The 19,064-nt window shown below is 38.4% G+C and overlaps 1 protein-coding gene across 1 annotated transcript in view; it reads right to left on the bottom strand.

Moving 5' to 3' along the window:
- The window catches only part of SLF1 (SMC5-SMC6 complex localization factor 1), a gene marked incomplete at its 5' end in the record, with an annotated part of 55,269 nt that overhangs the window by 26,973 nt on the left and 9,232 nt on the right, over window positions 1-19,064 (bottom strand). Inside the window, 4 exons of the mRNA XM_008059523.1 lie at window positions 1,246-1,404; window positions 3,762-3,815; window positions 16,520-16,642; window positions 17,607-17,756. Of these exons, the coding sequence (XP_008057714.1) occupies window positions 1,246-1,404; window positions 3,762-3,815; window positions 16,520-16,642; window positions 17,607-17,756 (486 nt within the window). The remainder of the gene's footprint in view (window positions 1-1,245; window positions 1,405-3,761; window positions 3,816-16,519; window positions 16,643-17,606; window positions 17,757-19,064) is intronic.

Genomic DNA, 19,064 nt, shown 5'->3' with positions numbered 1-19,064 from the left:
ATATGTACAGCTGACTCTTGAACAACATGGTCAGAAATGCATAGGTCCACTTAAACGTGGACTTTTTTTTTTTAATAAATGCAGTTGGCCCTTCATATCTGTGGGTTCTGCATCTGCAACCAAACACAGATTGAAAATACACTATTTGCAAGATATAAAACCTATGGATGTAAAGGGCTGACTTTTCTGATAGGTGCAAGCTCAAAGAACCAACTGTAGGACTTAATTATGTGTAGAATTCAGTATCTACAGGGGTCCTGAAATCAATACCCTGTGATACCAAGGAATGACTGTATCTACACATTTTATAATCCCTTCTATTAGGACTAGCTTATATGAAGTGTCTTTCTTTTCATGGTTATAGTGAGATTAAGTTTGCCAAATGTCATCTGAAAGGAATTAAAGGTCAGAAACATTGTCAATGATCACCAATATTAATCTGACATAGTCTATGTTTGCAATGTTTTCAAATTAGTACCTCGATGAAGAACATGATTAGAAAGCCCCTTTGAATAGCTGTGCCTATTGGGCTTTAAAGTTTAAGGAATATGTTCATTCTCTATGTATACTATAAATAGGAATGATAATTATCAATGTGCTAAAGGAGTAATTTACCAAATAGTATTCTAAATCTTTGTAATCTGAAATTTATATTAGATATTTTGCTGCCATGAGAAAAATTTGGTAATTTTTTCCCCCAAGATAAAATCATCTTAGAAATCCTGAGAAGCCGGGCTCAGTGGCTCAGCCTGTAATCTGGCGCCTTTGGGAGGCTGAGGTGAGTGGACTGCCTAAGCCCGCGGGTTCGAGACCCACCTGGGCAGCAAGACCTCATCTCTACAATAAATCAAAAAATCAGCCAGGCATGGGCATGCCTGTAATTCCGGCTACTTGGAAGGCTGAGGTGGAAGGATCGCCGAAGCCCAGCAGGCTTGTATGAAAGGAGCATGGTCTAATTTTTTTATTTCTTGTAAAGATGAGGTCTCGCCCCTGGGCTCAGGAAATCCTCTCGCCTCTGCCTTCCAAAGTGCTGGGACTATAGGCATGAGCCACAGCACCTGCCACACAGCATATTTGTATAAAAATACATATTAATTTAAAAAGAAGCAGTAACATGGGTACTGCATTTGTCAGTAAAATGAAAAAAGAAAAAGGAAAATAAACTAAGCATAGAAAAAAATGAGAAATATTTCATATTGTAACATTCCTTGAAAAAAGATTATAAACCCTTAAAACTGTTCTTACCTGTAGAACATTCTCTAGAAGGGCATGAAGAAGGCATACAGGAGGGATATAATGTGCTTGCAAAGAGGAAAGTTCCTCAATTGCTTCTTTGAAAAACTGTCCTTCAATGAGGCTTTCAATTAAATTTAATACACCTCTGGGAAATTCAGCAGTTTTAACCTAGGAAAGGAAAGATTCTATGACCCAAAGAAAAGAAAGGTGAAATTCTGGAAATAAATCTTGAATTAGTAAGGAGTTTTTATTTCCTCATCTAGAAAATAAAGATAATTTCTACCCTGGTTATCTAACAGGGATGTTATATAGCATAAAAATAATGATGTATATGAATGTATTTTATTAACTGTTATAGTAAGGGAAAATACTATCTCCAAAAGAAAATCTTTATTTATTTATTTATTTATTTTTGAGTTGGAATCTCACTCTGTCGCCCAGACTGGAGTGCAGTGGCCGCTCCTGGCCACCGCAGCCTTGACCTCCTGGGCTCCGGCGATCCTTCCACCTCAGCCTTCCCAGTATCCGGAATTACAGGCATGCGCTACCACGCCCGGCTGATTTTTTGATTTATTGTAGAGATGAGGTCTCGCTGCCCAGGCGAGTCTCAAACCCACGGACTCAGGCAATCCACTCACCTCAGCCTCCCAAAGGCGCGGGATTACAGGCTGAGCCGCTGAGCCACTGAGCCCGGCTCAAAAGAAAACCTTTAAAAGGTTTTTTTTTGTTTGTTTTTTGAGTTGGAGTCTTGCTCTGTCGCCCAGACTAGAGTGCAGTGGCTGCTCCCGGCCACTGCAGCCTCGACCTGCTGGGCTCCGGCGATCCTTCCGCCTCAGCCTTCCCAGTAGCCGGAATTACAGGCATGCGCTACCACGCCCGGCTGATTTTTTTTTTGATTTATTATAGAGATGAGGTCTCGCTGCCCAGGCGGGTCTCGAACCCATGGGCTCAGGCAATCCACTCACCTCAGCCTCCCAAAGGCACGGGATTACAGGCTGAGCCACCTGCAAACCTTTAAAAGGAATTTGCAAAGTTTGGTTGATAAAGAGAGGATCCCAGTCAGAAAGATACAACAGTATCTTTGGGTACAGAATTTTTCTTGGTTTTCTTTAAAAGTTAAAACAAACTATGTCTATATAGATATCCTAAATATGTTAAGGTATTATCAAGCACAATCAATATTTGCAAAACGTGACAATTGTTAGAGAATCATAAAATCACTCTGAGAATGCACCTGTATGTAACTCTTAAGAGTTTCACAAAATACAATCCCCTTGGTCAAACTATTTTTAACCATAATATCTACTGTGAACAAGTCAAAACTTTGAGAGTCAAAAGCACTCTAAAACACTACATATAGTAACAAAAGTAATTTTAAAAGAAAGAATAAAGAAACAAAGACCTCCAGCCCCATTCCCTCCCTAATTTGACAACAGGACTGGATGTTTTATATTGTGGTTTTATTGTTTATTTTGTTCTAAAATTAAGGTAAGTAAAACAAAGAAGATGTCATTTTATAAAAAATAATAATATAAAAGGAATACACTTTTATAAGCATCATAAAAAAATTTTTTTTTTTTTTTTTTTTGAGTTGGAGTCTCACTCTGTCGCCCAGACTGGAGTGCAGTGGCCACTCCCGGCCACCGCAGCCTCGCCTGCTGGGCTCCGGCGACCTTTCCGCCTCAGCCTTCCAAGTAGCTGGAATTATAGGCATGCGCTACCACGCCCGGCTGATTTTTGGATTTATTGTAAAGATGAGGTCTCGCTGCCCAGGCAGGTCTCAAACCCGCGGACTCAGGTAATCCACTCACCTCAGCCTCCCAAAGGCGCGGGATTACAGGCTGAGCCACTGAGCCCAGCTATAACAAAAACTTTAATCTGAAAGTAGTAATTATAAAAGTTATGAAATGTGTGAAAAGGCATACATATTTCATCCGCCATAAGCATAAGGTTTTTAATATTTGTGACCAGTTTTTACTACTGTATAAAAAATTTTGAGGGAGTTTTAACTGAAAAATTTTCTTCCTTCCTTCCTTTCCTTCTTTCTTTTCTCGCTCTCTCTTTCTTTGAGTTGGGGTCTTATTCTGTTGCCCAGGCTGAAGCGCAGTGGCACTCTTACAGCTCACTGCAGCCTTGACCTCCTGGTCTCAAGCAATCTTCCCACCTCAGCCTCCCAAGTAGCTGGGACTACAGGCATGTGCCACCATGTTCGGTGGATTTTTTTTATTTCTGTAGACACAAGGTCTTGCTATACTGCTTATGCTGGTCTTCAACTCCTGGGCTCAAGCAATCCTACCAAAGTCTGGGATTACAGGTATGCGTCTCCCAAAGTGCTGGGATTATAGGTATGCGTCACTGCACCTGACCTCAAAATATTTTTTATTTTCATTTCTGATTAGATAAACTATATTTCATATTTGATAAGAAGCTTTGATGTACAATCACCACATTCTTTTAAATTAAAATTACTAGTGATAACAAAATTTCTTTTTTGCCCCCTAACCACCCTTCTCTAAACCTCTTACCTCTATGTTGTATAATGGTTGTTTATCTACTCTGATGCAGTTGTATCTGACAGCCTGCAAAACAGCAACCACATAATTAAAATTTAACATTTTTTTATGTCGAAAAATACACTTCAGCTTTTAAAACCTTGGGAAAACATAAAAAACACAAGAACACATGTGATTCAAGAACATATTAACAGCTATAATTAATGTGACACTCATGTTGCCTCAAACTAGTGATTTCCATCACTTTTGGGTAGTTGTACTCTCATGAGTAGGAACACTTCTCTATTTTTCTCCTTCTAAATTAAAATAACTTAAAAGATAAAGTCATATTCACTGAAGATCTGAAGAGATTCACTATCCCTAGTATTCTAAGTATTAAAAATATAAATGGGGAGAACATTTTGCACAAGAGTACATTGGAGAAAAAAAGCCAGTCATATTTTCGATATAATCATATGTAAAATCTTCCTCTATTAATTTAAAATATTTATAACTGTATATTTAAAAAAATATATTGGAAAAATATCTGCGACAAATAAAGTCAAGAACTAATATCCTGGAAGAAAGGAACTCCAAGATGGCTGACTACAGGCACCTGCCAATTCCAATTCCACAAATAAGATAACAGAGTAGGTAATCACACATTGAATAGAGCATCTAAGAGAGAAACATCAGCATTCAGAAGTGACAGGGAACCTATGAGGCAAGGAAGGAGAGAGAAATGAAGGAGCAGCCCAAACAGGATCAGTTAAGAGCCAGGAGAAACTCCCTAGTGTGGGGGGAAAAGGAAGGTAAGAGAGATCCTCACAGGTCTACAATTTCACTATGAACTCCTGCTATACTAGCTACAGAAGAGTCCCTCAGTTCTCAGAACTCCTGAGACTAGTTCAGAAAACTGCCAGGATTCCATATGCTGGCTTAATTCCAGAGATAATTCACTCTTGGTCCCACAAACTCCAAGTGGTTGAAGCACTGCACCATTTTGAGAGCCCAGTCCTCACTCTGCATTCAGTTCTAGGGTCCAACAGTTCCTGCATCTGCACAACCCAAGATCTCTGCTGACATCCCCCATGTCCATCCAGAGAGCTGTGGCATCATGATACCAGCTGGAATACCCATAATACAATTAGGTCCTCAACACTCCAACCTACATAGTGTCCTACACACTGAAAAACAGGCAGTGTAGTAGCACTAGGGAGGCTTCCCATGGGAAAAAGGGAGCTGAAGAGTGAGTTCCCCAGATCATGAAAGTCACATGCTTGGGGCTGCTGCCACTGACATCAACCACACCCCACTCAGCAGCAGGGACATTAGGCACCTACAGGTGCCTTCAGGAGGCCTAGCAACCAGTACTCAGACTTAAAGATACATTTGCCCTGTCTACCACTGATGCCCACATATGCCATCTGTAAGGCTAAAAGGCAGGCCTACCCTACCTCCTCCCACCATGCAAATGTACTGTCTGAGAACTTGGGGATTGACCTACCTTGTCTGTGGCAGACAGAGTCCAGGATAAACACCAGGGGACTGAGGAGAGGCTTGCCCTACAGTGACTACTACCACTGCTACTAGCGTCCAAGAACACAGATAGGGAGCATGGGCATTGACCCATCCATACCTAATAGTGCTGGTAACTGCAGACATAATTAGGAGGCCTGATATTAAGCCTTCTCTGCCCACTGCTGCATAGATAGATCTGTTTCATACACTGCAGCTGGTACTCACACCCATTAGCACTCCCATCCATCACTGGAGGATTAAGAACAGTACTGCCCTATACACAGCCTCCAGCAGTGCCATCTACATCCATCATCTAGGAGTCTAGAGGTCAACCTGATCTGCCCGCCAACCAGGCATCCAGATATGCCAAACAGGGGTCCAGGATAGCCTACCAGGCCCATTGTCACTGTTCCTGGTACCCCAGTATGCTATCCAGGGATCTGGTAACTGATTAGCCTTGCCAGCTATCAGCAGGGCCTATGCATACTATCAGAGGGACTTAAGAATGGGTAACAACAAGACTGCTACCATTGGTAGTCATCCACATGTGCCACCTGGGGCGTATGGAAACTGGTTGGCCCGACCTGTTTCTGCCACCACTGAAAACTACACTTGCTGCTTGGGTGTCTGAGGACTGGTCAGTCACCACTATGCATGCCATCTTGGAACCTGAGGACCCACTTGGCCCACTGCTGCTACTACTACCACTCACTATACCCACTTCTAACAACCACAGCCTAAGTCACTGACAAACTCAAAGACAACACTGAGGATGACCACATCCTAAGAAAACACACAGAGACTATACTACTGTGCCTATATAGAATCCAAACCAAAGCTCCCTATCCAAAGAAAGTGCTATGGAAACACCTATAGGAAAAAGTATTTCCATACAAAAGCCAATCCATAAATTGCAAATGACTGTTATACCAGGTGCACAGATATCAAAATAAAATACAAGAAAGATGAAAAGGCAAGGAAACATGACCTCTGTAGAGGAACACAATAATTCTCCAGCAACAGATTCCAACAAAAAGGAATCTATGAAATGCCTAAAAAAACATTAAAAGATTATTAAAGAAATTCAGTGAGATAAACGGTACAATTCATGATCTCAATGAGAAATTCAACATAGAGAGATCATAAAAAAGAAGCAAATAGAAATCCTGGAACTGAAGAATTCAGTGAACAAAGTAAAAAATACAACCAAGAGCTACAACAATAGACTAGATCAAGGAAAAGAATTTCTAAACTTGAAGACAGATCTTTTGAAATAACTCAGAAACAAACACTCAAAAAGAAGAAAGCCTTCATGACATATGGATACTATAAAGCAATGAAATATTCAAATTTTGAGAGTTCCAGATGGAGAGGAGATGAGCAAAGACAGAAAATATATTTAACAAAACAATAGCTGAAAACTTTCAAGTCTTGTAAGATATATTCCCAAATAGATTCACTCCAAGATGGTCTTCTCCAAGGCACATTGTAGTCAAACCATCAAAAGTGAAAGTCATAAAGAACTCTAAAAACAACAAGAGAAAAGCGTCAAGTTACATATAAGGAAATCTCTAACAGAACAACAGATTTCTTAGCAGAAATTGCACAGGCCAGGTAAGAATAAGATATGTTCAAAATGCTGGGGAAAAAAATTTGCCAGTAGCCAAGAATACTATACCCAGCAAAGCTATCTTTTAAAAATAAAGAATAAAGACAAGAAAAAACTGAGAAAACTCATTACTAGTAGAGTAGCCACACAAGAAATGCTTAAGCAGGTCCTGCAACTAGAAGCTAAAAGATGATGACTGTCATCATGAAGACACAAAAAGCACAGAACTCACCATAGAATAAAACCATAAATGACAAAGACAAAAGAATTAAATGCTACTACAGAAAACCACCAAACAATAATGATAAACATTAAGAAGAAAGACATAGAGGATATACAAAACAAGCAGAAAACAACAAAATGATAGGAATAATTCCGCACCAACAAAGATAACTTTGAATGCAGATAGATTAAATTCTCCATATGAAAGAAACAGGGGAGTTCTGGTAAGATGGCGATGGCATAGGTGGAATTGTGAGATTCTCCTAACTTGAGTTCCCAAAAAGACTCTTATTTTTCTTCCCCAACCCCCTGCCCACCACCAGCCACACCGGTCCGAGGCCTGGTGACCCTTGTTCCCACACAGGGCCAGACATTGTGGTCCCGGCTGCTGCTTCTCCACTATACGTGACCCCGCCCGCGTGGGAGTCTTGGGTCTCGACTCCATCCGTGGCTACATAGTCTCGCCCAGCACCCAGCACCAAGTCGCCAGTCACCCAGGGAGGCTCTGTACTGGTTTCATTTCTGGCTGAAGTACCCTGTGAGAGGCCCAGGGCCAATCTCGCTGCTCATCGCCGGACCTTTGGAGCTTTGGAGCTCTGGGGCCACCCTGACGGAGGCACCCAGCATGCGACCCCATGCTTGTGTAAGGGAACAGCATATCTTAAGGAGGTGCTGATCGGAGGCTCTCAGTTCCAGAGGAGAGAACTCCCAACTACCTCCTCCACCCCAGCCTGCTGGTGACATCCCAGATCCAGCGCCCAGCTGTGCAGCTGATCCCTGGCACCTCGCACGCCACCACAGCCCATCAAGTGGATCGCCCAGGGACCCAGACGAACAGAGAGAAAGGATCTGCGAAAAAGGAGCTACCACCGTGGCCATTCTCAAGACAGAGATATGCATGGCCCCGCCCACCTATGAGCAGCCTCCACCTCGGCTCCTAAGGTAACGTCGCAAAACAGGAGACAAATCCCCCCAGACGCAGATTCAGACACAGGCAACTAAGAGTCACAGAGCTCCCAGGCGGCAGGCTAAAAGAACAAACCCAAGCTGTGAGTAAATCTAGCTGCCTGTAATGAAAGCAAAGGGGAGAGGCTGGAGATCAGAGCTGAAGAGACTTTAGATATTCAGGAAAGATTCCAGAGCTAGACTGATTTCTTATTTTGGCTTTTGATTTTATCATTTTGACTGTTTGTTTTGCTCACTTTTGTTTGTTTTTGACTTCTACTATCTGTTTGTGTTAGGGAAAACACATCAAAAGTCGCGATTTTATTGGTCTTTGTGTAGCTACCAGTATTCTTTAGGGAATTTTGCTTGCATTTTTTTTTCACTTCTCTCCAGCCTTGTGTTTCTTTTTCACCTGTTAGTTGGTATGTATGTCTGTTTTCCCTCTCACTCTTCTCTCTAACTTCCTATTGACCCCCCCCCACTTCCATTATTTTCCTCCTTTGTACCTCCTTTTGTTCCAGGGACCAAACCTATATCCCGCTGCACAGACAGATTGTAAGGCAGTGGGAAATTGGTTCCAGTGTGCTCATACACCTGTTGGTGGATGCTGGAATCAGCATATAGATTCTGAATCACAGCTTCCCATTCAATTGAACCTCAAACTGCAAAAAGTACACCCCGCAGCCCACACTCCAATCTCAAAACTGAACAAAGCCAGAAGACCCTCATAAGGAAGAACAGGAGTTTGCACAGGCGAAGCAAAAGCAACCCCACCTTCCCTGAAAAACAGAATTAAAGAAGGGGAGCAAAAGGGGGAGAGAAAGAAAAATCTACACATATGAAGAAAAATCAAAGAAGAGTATGGGTCTCTCCCAGACCCCTGGGAGGGCAGACACTGAGAAAACTGAGTTTGGAATGTAAATAATGAAGATCCCCCAGGTTTCAAACTACAAACCTAGATATCAAGACATTAATGGAAAGATTAAAAAGAATTGAGGAGAGACAAGAAGAAACTAGGAAGGAGCTAATAACAGAGATAACAGTAATAAAGAATACTGCAAATGAAATAAATAACAAACTGATAAGCATGGAAAGCAGAGGTAGCCAAGCAGAAGAAAGAATCTATATTTTGAGAACCAAAATATAGAACTAACCCAAACTGTTAAAAACATAGAAAACAAGCTTAAAAAGACAGAACAAAACCTTCAAGAGATGAGCGATTACTTCAAGAGACCGAACTTAAGAGTAATTGGCATTCCTGAGGCAGAAAGAGAGACAGAGATCACACTGGAACAAACTTTCCACGAGATTATTCAAGAAAACTTCCCTTATCTAATCAGTGATGCAAAAATTCAAACACAAGAGATTCAGAGAACCCCTGCAAGCCAACAACTGAGAAGACCAACTCCCAGACACATAATAATTCGCCTAAACAAAGTAGGTATAAAAGAAAAAATCCTAAAGGCAGCAAGCGAAAAAGGCCAGATCACCCACCATGGAAGACCAATTAGAATAGCAGCAGATTTATCTACAGAAACCCTGCGGGCTAGGAGAGCTAAAGCGTTCTATCTTCAAAGTTCTAAAAGAAAAACAATTTCAACCAAGAATAACCTACACAGCCAAGTTAAGCTTTATCAGTGAGGGATAATTAAAATCTTTCCTAGATATCCAATCCCTAAGAACTTAGAATGCCACCAGACCACCTCTACATGAAACACTTAAGAAAGTACTAAACACAGAAGAAAAGGAAAAAAGAACAATGTTTTTCACAAGAGTATAGGAAAAAGAATAAATACACATGAATCAACCCCAAAACCAAAAGAAAGAGAAAAAACAAAGTGGAAGAACAACAACTCTGTAAGAACTCTATGATAGGGACGAACTCTCACATTTCAATAATTAGCCTGAATATGAATGGACTAAATGCACCACTGAAAAGACACAGAATGGCAAAATGGATAAAATATCACCAGGCAACAATATACTGCCTTCAAGAGACCCATCTCACTAAAAAGGACACGCACAGACTCAAAGTAAGAGGATGGGAAAGAAATTTTCAGGCGAATGGAACATAAAAGAAAGGAGGAGTTGTGATCCTAATTTCAGACAAAATACCATTTAAGCTATCAAAAATTAAAAAAGATACAGAGGGCCACTACATGATGATAAAAGGTTCACTTCATCAACAAGGAATATCTATCCTAAACATATATGCACCCAACATAGGAGCACCAACTTTCATAAAGCAGCTTCTAGGAAAAAGAAAGAAAGATATTGACTCTAACACCATCATAACTGGGGACTTTAATACCCCACTCACAACCCTAGACAGATCATCAGGACAAAAAATCAGCAATGAGATCTGGAACCTCAATGTGACTCTTGAACAAATGGACTTAATTGATACCTACAGAACACTCCATCCAAAGACCACAGAATACAAAGACCTTTACAATGAAAACTACAAAACACTACTCAAAGAAATCAAAGATGACACAAACAAGTGGAAAAATATCCCATGCTCATGGATTGGAAGAATCAACATTGTGAAGATGTTCATCCTACCTAAGGCAATCCACAGATTTAATGCAATACACATCAAATTACCAGCAACATTCTTCTCAGACCTAGAAAAAACAACACAGGAATTCATACAGAAACACAAACGACCAAGAATAGCCAGAACAATTCTCAGGAGAAAAAAAAAAAAAAAAAAAAAAAAAGCAGGTGGTATCACATTACCAGGCTACAATCATCAAAACAGCTTGGTATTGGTATAGGGACAGGCATATAGACCAATGGAATAGAATTGAGATTCCAGAAGCAAAACCTCAATTTCTCAACCAACTCATCTTCGACAAAGCCTCCACTACCTACCAATGGGGAGAGGAGAATCTATTCAGTAAATGGTGCTGGGAAAACTGGCTGACCACATGCAGAAGATTGAAACAGGACCCCTATCTAACCCCATACACAGAAGTTAACTCTAAAGGGATCAGAGACCTAAATGCAAAACCTCAAACCATAAGAACCTTAGAAAATGAAGGACATACCCTCATGGAAATTAGAACTGGCATCCAATTTCTGAACAAAACCCGAATCCCACAGGCCATAAGAGATAAGATAGACAAGTGGGACCTCACTAAACTGATAAGCTTCTGCAAAGCCAAAGAAACCATCAAGAGAGCAGGGAGACCGCCTACAGACGGGAAAAAGTATTTGCCATCTACAGGTCTGACAGAGGCTTAACATCTTGGATCTACAAGGAACTCAAACAAACAACCCCATTATAAAATGGGCAAAAGATATGAACAAACACTTCTCAAAGGAAGACATCTGAGCAGCCAACAGACACATGCAATGTTCAACCTCACTAATCATCAGGGAGATGCAAATCAAAACCACACTGAGATACCACCTAACTCCAGTCAGAATGGCCATTATCAATAACTCAAAAAATAACAGTTGCTGGAGAGGGTTTGGCGAAAAGAGAACACTTCTACACTGCTGGTGGGAGCGTAAACTAGTGCAACCTCTGTGGAAAGCAGTGTGGCGATTCCTAAATGCTCTAAATATCAACCTCCCATATGACCCTGGAATTCCACTACTGGGAATATACCCTGAAGATCTCAAATCACTCTATAAAAAAGATACCTGCACACGTATGTTTATCGCAGCATTGTTCACAACAGCAAGAACCTGGAAGCAACCATGCTGTCCATCAAAAGAGGATTGGATTAAAAAAATGTGGTACATATACATGATGGAATACTGCACAGCCATAAAAAAGAACAAAATCATGAAATTTCACAGCAACCTGCATGGAACTAGAGTCTATAATACTGAGTGACCTCTCACAGAAACAAAGATCTGAGTATCACATGTTATCACTCATATAGTGGACCTTGATCATTCAACGTAATACCATAAGAAAATGACCGACAGTGGTGGGAAACTATTGGGTGGGGGAAGGGAAGGGAGATGGGATTAATGGTAGTAAATATCTGTCTGGGTACAGGGAGACACCTCTTATCAACAAGGGTTCCTGAACAAAGCGTATTTGTATACCTAACCCTTAAATGTCCCACAATATCATGATAAAAAATATTGATTATGGAAAAAAAAAGAAAGAAACAGACAGGCTACATCAAAAATAAAAAATGTGATCAAACAATATGCTATCTAAAAAAAACTCAATTCACCTGTAAAGACAAATAAAGACTGCAAGTAATGAATGAAAAAACAGGGCCGAGCACAGTGGGAGGACAAGGTGGGAGATTCGCTTGAGACCAGGAGTTTGAGATCAGCCTGGGCAACACAGTGAGACATCATCTTTACAAAAAAATTTAAAAATTAGCTGGGTGTGGTGGCATGTGCTTGTAGTCCCAGATACTTGGGAGGCTGAGGTAGGAGGATCAACTTGAGCCCAGAAGGTCAAGGCTGTGGTGAACCATGATCATGTCACTGCACTCCAGCCTGAGCAAAAGAGTGAGATGCCAACTTTTCAAAAAAGGAAAAGATATTCTACAAAACCAGAAACCAAAAGCAAGTAGGAGTAGCTATACTGATATCAGATAAAACATACTTTTATTAAATCTAAGGGAGAGACATGCTCCAATATAATAATAGTCGGGTACTTCAACACTACTCTCAACACTGGACAAATCATCTAGATAGAAAATTAACAAAGAAATATGGATTCAAATTACACTTTAGAGTAAATGGAGCTAACAGACACTTACAGAACATTTGACCTAACAGCTGCAGAATTCATTCCTCTCATCACACATGGTACATTCTCCAGAATGGACCATACATTAGGCCACAAAACAAGGCTAAAGAAATTTAAAAAGATCTGAAGACATATCATCTATCTTCTCAGATCACAATGGAATAAGAACAGAAATCAACAACAGAATTTTGGAAACTACAAATACATGAAAATAATATGCTCTTGAATGACCACTAGGTCGATGAAGAAATTAAGAATGAAATAAAAAGCTTACTGAAACAAATGAAAATGAAAACACAACATTCAACATCAAAAACACTGTCAAAAGGAAAATTTATAGAAATAAACACCCACATCAAGATAATAGAAACATCTCAAATAAACAAAGTAACAGTGCAACTCATGGAAACTGACCAGCAAGACACACTAACCTAAAAGTTAGTGAAGGAAAGAAATAATGAAGACTAGAGCAGAGTTACATAAAATAGAGACTAATGAAACAATACAAAGGATCAACAAAATAAGTTGGTTGTTTTAACGTTTTGCACTCAGAGACATCTTATGGATCACCTACCAGCAACTCGACACTTTTTAATGAAAGAGTGAAAAATAAACTGCTTCATAATACGAATCATTTCATATTAAATAATGTTGAAACCAATTATTTATTTTTGTGGCTTATAATAGAATTTTAAACATTGAGGAATTTATTTATGACAAAAAATAAAAAATTTATATCTTATATTTTTCTAACGTGTGATAATGTGTGAAAGACACCGCATGCATTGCAGGTTCATTGATACATGTTGAGTAATAGTAATTTGTTTGACGTCTTCCACCTGGTGTTTTTCCATTCAAACAGACAGTGCAGTCTAATTTCCTTCCTCCCACATTAATAATATGGCACGTATTCTCCTGTCTGTTGTTCAAAGATGATGCAGAAGGATGCACTCATGATACCTCAAAACCATGAAGATGAGTCTAAATCTAATTCATCTTTGCCACTACTTGTTGTCTTTTCGTTTTGCCATTGTTCTACAAACTAAATAAATGGATAAAAAATTTCTAATTGTAAATTACAAAATCACAAAATGTAATTTATCAAAAGAATATTACTTTTCCAATTTTACTTTTCTGACTTTGTGCAGATAGATATACTCAATCTGTGAGGCTCTACTTCAATATGATCTACCTTCAACTTTGAAAGTTTCTTTCTTTTAAGGCTATGATAACTTGCTTATCTATCTTTTCAAGTAATGCCGTATGATACAAAGGGTATACCTGCAGTTCCCTTTCTTAAACAAATGCTATTTATCACTATCTTTGTTACAAAGAAGTATCTGCATCACTGTGAAAGTACTTCACACATTCTCTTACTACCTGATGTCAGTTGATATTTTTTCATGTGTATCTCTTTATTTGCTTTATTGTACAATGTGAATGAAAAACTTTAAGGAAACATACATTTCTTAAAAGTGTGTGCTTGTATAAGTTTGTCTTATGTAATCACCAGCAATCTCTTTATGTCCCCTAAGAGGGGACATCTGAATGGTTTGCTAGTTTTACAATTTCCCCTCAGAGCAACATCTGAGTGCAAAGGGTTAAAAAAAATCACCAGCAATCTCTTTATGAACCCTGAGAAGGGACACTTGAGTGGTCTGCTAGTTTTACAATTTCTCCTCAGAGCAACATCTGAGTGCAAAGGGTTAAAAAAAATCAATAAACTGCAAGCTACGAGAGAGAGGGAGAGAGAGAGAAAGAAAGAGAGAGAGAGAGAGAGAGAGAGAAAGAGAGAAAGACCCAAGTAGATAAAATCAGCAGCAAAAAAAGACACTGAAACTGATACCACAAAAACAAAAAGGATAACTAGAAACTATTACGAACAAAAAAGACAACTAAACCAATATCCCTGATGAACACAAATGTTAAAAATCCTCCACAAATATTAATGTGACGAATCCAACAATACATCAAAAAGATAAAAACACCATGACTAAATGGGATTTATTTCAAGGACGGAAATATGGGTCAACATATGCAAATCCATAAATGTAATAAAAACAAAGTGAAGGACAAAAACCATGTGATCATCTCAAGAGAAGCTGAAAAAACAATAAAATCCAACAACGCTTCATGATAAAAACTTTCAATAAATTGGGAGCAGAAGGCAAGGAAACATAATAAAGGCCCACTGCTTTTATTGAAAAACCCACAGTTACTTCATATGGAATGGGGAAAACCTGAAAGCCTTTCTTCTAAAATTGTCCTAGCCAGAGCAATCAGGTAAGAGAAAAATGGCATCATGGAATTGAAAAAGAGGAAGAAATCTAAGTGACCCTCTTTGAAAATGACATGATTCTACGTGTAGAAAAACCTACAAACTCTATCACAAATCACTTAAAACTGATAAACAAATTTTGTAAAGTTGCAAGATACAAAATCAACACACAAAAATCAGCTGTGTTTCTACATACCAATAATGAACTAGCTGTAAATAAATCAAGAAAGCAATCCTATTTAAAATAGCCATACAAAATAAAATACCTAGAACTATATTTAACAAGGAGGTAAAAAGATCTGTACGTGGACAGATACAAACTACTGATTAAAAAAACTGAAGAGGACACAAACAAATGGAAATACATCCAACTTTCACAAATAGGAAGAATTAGTATTGTTAACATGATCATACTATCCAAAACAATCTAAAGATTCAATGTATCCCTATCAAAATTCCAATGACTCTATTTTAAGAAATAGAAAAAAATAATCCTAAAATGTACATGGAACCACAAAAAAACCACAACTAGATAAAGCAATCCTGGGCAAAAAGAACAAAGCTACAGGTCGGGCATGTTAGAAGTTTGAGGCTGTGGTGAGCCGTGACTGTGCCAAAGCACTCCAGTCTGAGTGACAGAGTGAGAACCTGACTCAAAAAACAGAACAAAATAAAAAAAGAACAAAGCTACATAGGCATCATACTACCAGGCTTCAAAATATACTGTAAAGCTCTAGTAATGAAAATAGGATGATACTGGTATAGACCAGTGGAAGATAATAGAGAATTCAAGAATAAGTTCACATATTTAAAACTAAATGATTTTTTACAAGGTGCCAAGAGTACTCAGTGGAGAAATGATAGTCTCTTCAATAAATGGTGTTAGAAAAACCAGGTAACCATAAGCAGAGGAATGGGCAACTTGGCAAGACCTCATCTCTACAATAAATCAAAAATTAGCCGGGTGTGGTAACGCGTGTCTGTAGTTCCAGCTACTTGGAAGGCTGAGGCGGGAGGATCGCCGGAGCCCGGCAGGTCGAGGCTGAGGTGGCTGGGAGCGGCCACTGCACTTCAGTCTGGGCGACAGAGTGAGACTCCAACTCAAAAAAAAATAAAATAAAAAATAAAAAAAAGAAAGTAGACTGCTATCTCTCATCATATAAAAAAATGAACTCAATGGATTAAACACCTAAACTTCTTTCCCTATTAATTATTCTAGGCAAAGTTTTTATGGCCAAGGCTTCAAACAAATGGTTTATCTGTGGCATTACTGAAGTATAAATAGTACAGAATTTGGCATATTTACCAAACGTCCAAATACATTAATGCATAATATACTAATAAACTAATTATTTTAAGACATTAAACACACTAATAAATCATTTATGTGTGGATATGTGCATACACATACACACACATAATTATGGTTTGGTCACACTAGAGAAGAACAGTAAATTATACTAATTTTAAGTGTCATGTTTTACCTGAGCTCTATATATGTGCTTCCTTAAGGCATTTTTAATTTCAACAATATCCACATCTGTCCTGATAGCCTTAGTTTTTGATTCTTTGGCATAATCAGCAAAATCAAAATTTTTCATTTCTTCCTGCACACAGCAAAGTAAAAGAACTTTAGAAAAGGTACTAAAGATCATGTCAACACAGACAATATCACAAAGGACAGCAAAATACAAGAATATATTCATATACTGTTAACCACACCGAAGAGCCTCACAATCATATATTATGATTACACAATGAATGAAGTTTAAAAGGCTCACATTTCAGTTTGTAAAGCATTAACTGATATTAACACATGTACTTTCTTAAGGTACTTTTCATTTTAACCTGTTCCAAATCTTTCCCGGAACCTCTTTTTTGTTGTTCCCATGTTCACACAAAATAAAATTCATTACTTACTTACCTTTATCATTCTTCTGAAAGTCCTTCTGAATTTATGCATATAAACATGCTTTGGTTTTTATTGCAAAACAAAGTTAAATTCTAGAAAAAATTTACCTAAGAAAAATGGTCTGTCTTACCGAGCACAGAGGCTCATGCCTTTAATCTCAGCACTTTGTGAGACTGAGGTGAAAGGACTGTTTGAGCCCAGGAGTTTGAGACCAGCCTGAGCAACATAGCGAAACCTCGTCTCTAAAAAAACAAAAATAAAAAACGGTCTGTCTTATACCAGGGAAGAGCAAGGCAAAAAGTAAAATTTACCATTAGAATGAATTACCCAAATTACATGCACATGTAGTTTTAAGAGTTTTATCCATTCTAAGCAATACAACCTCCTTTTCAGTTTCTTATTTGTTACATTTGGGCAAAACAAAACGCATTAAATATTTTGGCTATCAACTCAAATTTGTGTATGTATGTAAAAATACTTTTATTGTGAACCAGAGTTAATGTAACATTAGCTATGAATATTACACCAGACTGACTCAAGATTTTTTCAAAAGACATGCAGGTTATGTTTAACACAGCAAAGAGTAATATAAATAAGATTAGATTTATAGATTATAATAGGGAAGACCAAAAAAAATTTTAAGCTATAGTTTAGCTTACCTGATCTCTGTAATATGTATGCTTTCTTAAGGTACTTTTAATTTTGTCATGGTCAATGTCTTTCTTGCAAGCACGTTCTTTTTCTTTTTTGCGTTTTTTCCTCAAAGTATAGCTCCTTTGAATATCTTCATCGTTTTTCTTAATTTTCTTCTACATTCATTTAGACCAAAATTAAACAAATCTAAGCATCAATGATATATGTTACAAAATCCAAGTAACTCCAAGAAGAGTGACTCATAACACAAATATATCACATTAAAAAACAAAGAGGTACATATGACAGAAAATCTCATCCACTATTGGAGTACATGTACATTAGTAGAACATTTTGAAAAACAGATGGGTACTACTAGTACAACTAAACATGCACAGCCTTAAGACCCAGCAACTTCACTCCTAGGAATACTACCCAAGCTAGAGAAAGACCAAAAGTTTTGTAAGATAAAGTTCACAATGTTCATGACAGAATTGTTCATAATTGGAAAACCAATCAATCAAGCACACAAACCAATCAAAAGAAACTCAAATAGTGAATAGCAAAATGGATAAAAGAGATAATAGTGGCCAGGAATATACCCGAAGGAACTTAAATCACTCTACAAAAAAGAAACCTGCAAATGCATGTGCATTGCAGCACTATTTACAATCACAAAAACATGGAACCAACTGTGCTGCCCATCGAAACTGGGCTAGGTAAAAAAAATGTGGTACATTCACACAATGGAATATTACACAGCTATACAAAGAAAAAAAATACGAACTTCACAACTTGGATGGATTTAGAGTCTACAATGCTCAGTGATTTATCACAGACACAAAGAACTGAGTATCATATGTTCTCACTCATAAGCAAACCCTGAATATTTACCATAATACTATAAGAAACGGATTGGCAGTAGCTGGAATCTGCCAGAGGATGGGGACAGGGGGGCATATAACATTATTAAGGGTACCTGATCTCAAACCAGGCAAAGTGGGGACCAAAGGGAGCCCCCAACTTTACCTACGATGACCATTTGTATACCTAATCCTGAATTGTACCCCACATCTTTAAAATAAAAATTAAACCAATTTTTAAAAAGGAGATAATAGAGGCATTGTCAATGAAACATCCTATACACCAGCAAAAAAAGTCTATAAATAATATGAACTACAAAAGGTTCATTAACAGATAAAACTAAACAATATATAGTTAGGGATACACATAGCTGTTAAAACTACAATAACAAGAAAATAATTAACACAAATTCTTGGAAGTTACTTCTGAATAAGAGAGAAAAGGAGATGGGGTTAGAAAATGACATAGTTGGATCTTTAAAAACCGGTAATGCTCTGTCTTTCTTTTTTTTTTTTTTGAGTCGGACTCTCACTCTGTTGCCCAGACTGGAGTGCAGTGGCACACTCATGGCCACCGCAGCCTCGACCTGCTGAGCTCAGGTGATCCTTCCATCTCAGCCT

Source organism: Carlito syrichta, unplaced genomic scaffold (assembly GCF_000164805.1).
Source record: "Carlito syrichta isolate Samal-C Ts95f unplaced genomic scaffold, Tarsius_syrichta-2.0.1 Scaffold16673, whole genome shotgun sequence".
In the NCBI taxonomy this organism is placed as follows: domain Eukaryota; kingdom Metazoa; phylum Chordata; class Mammalia; order Primates; family Tarsiidae; genus Carlito; species Carlito syrichta.
This window is presented reverse-complemented; position numbering and strand designations above follow the sequence as displayed.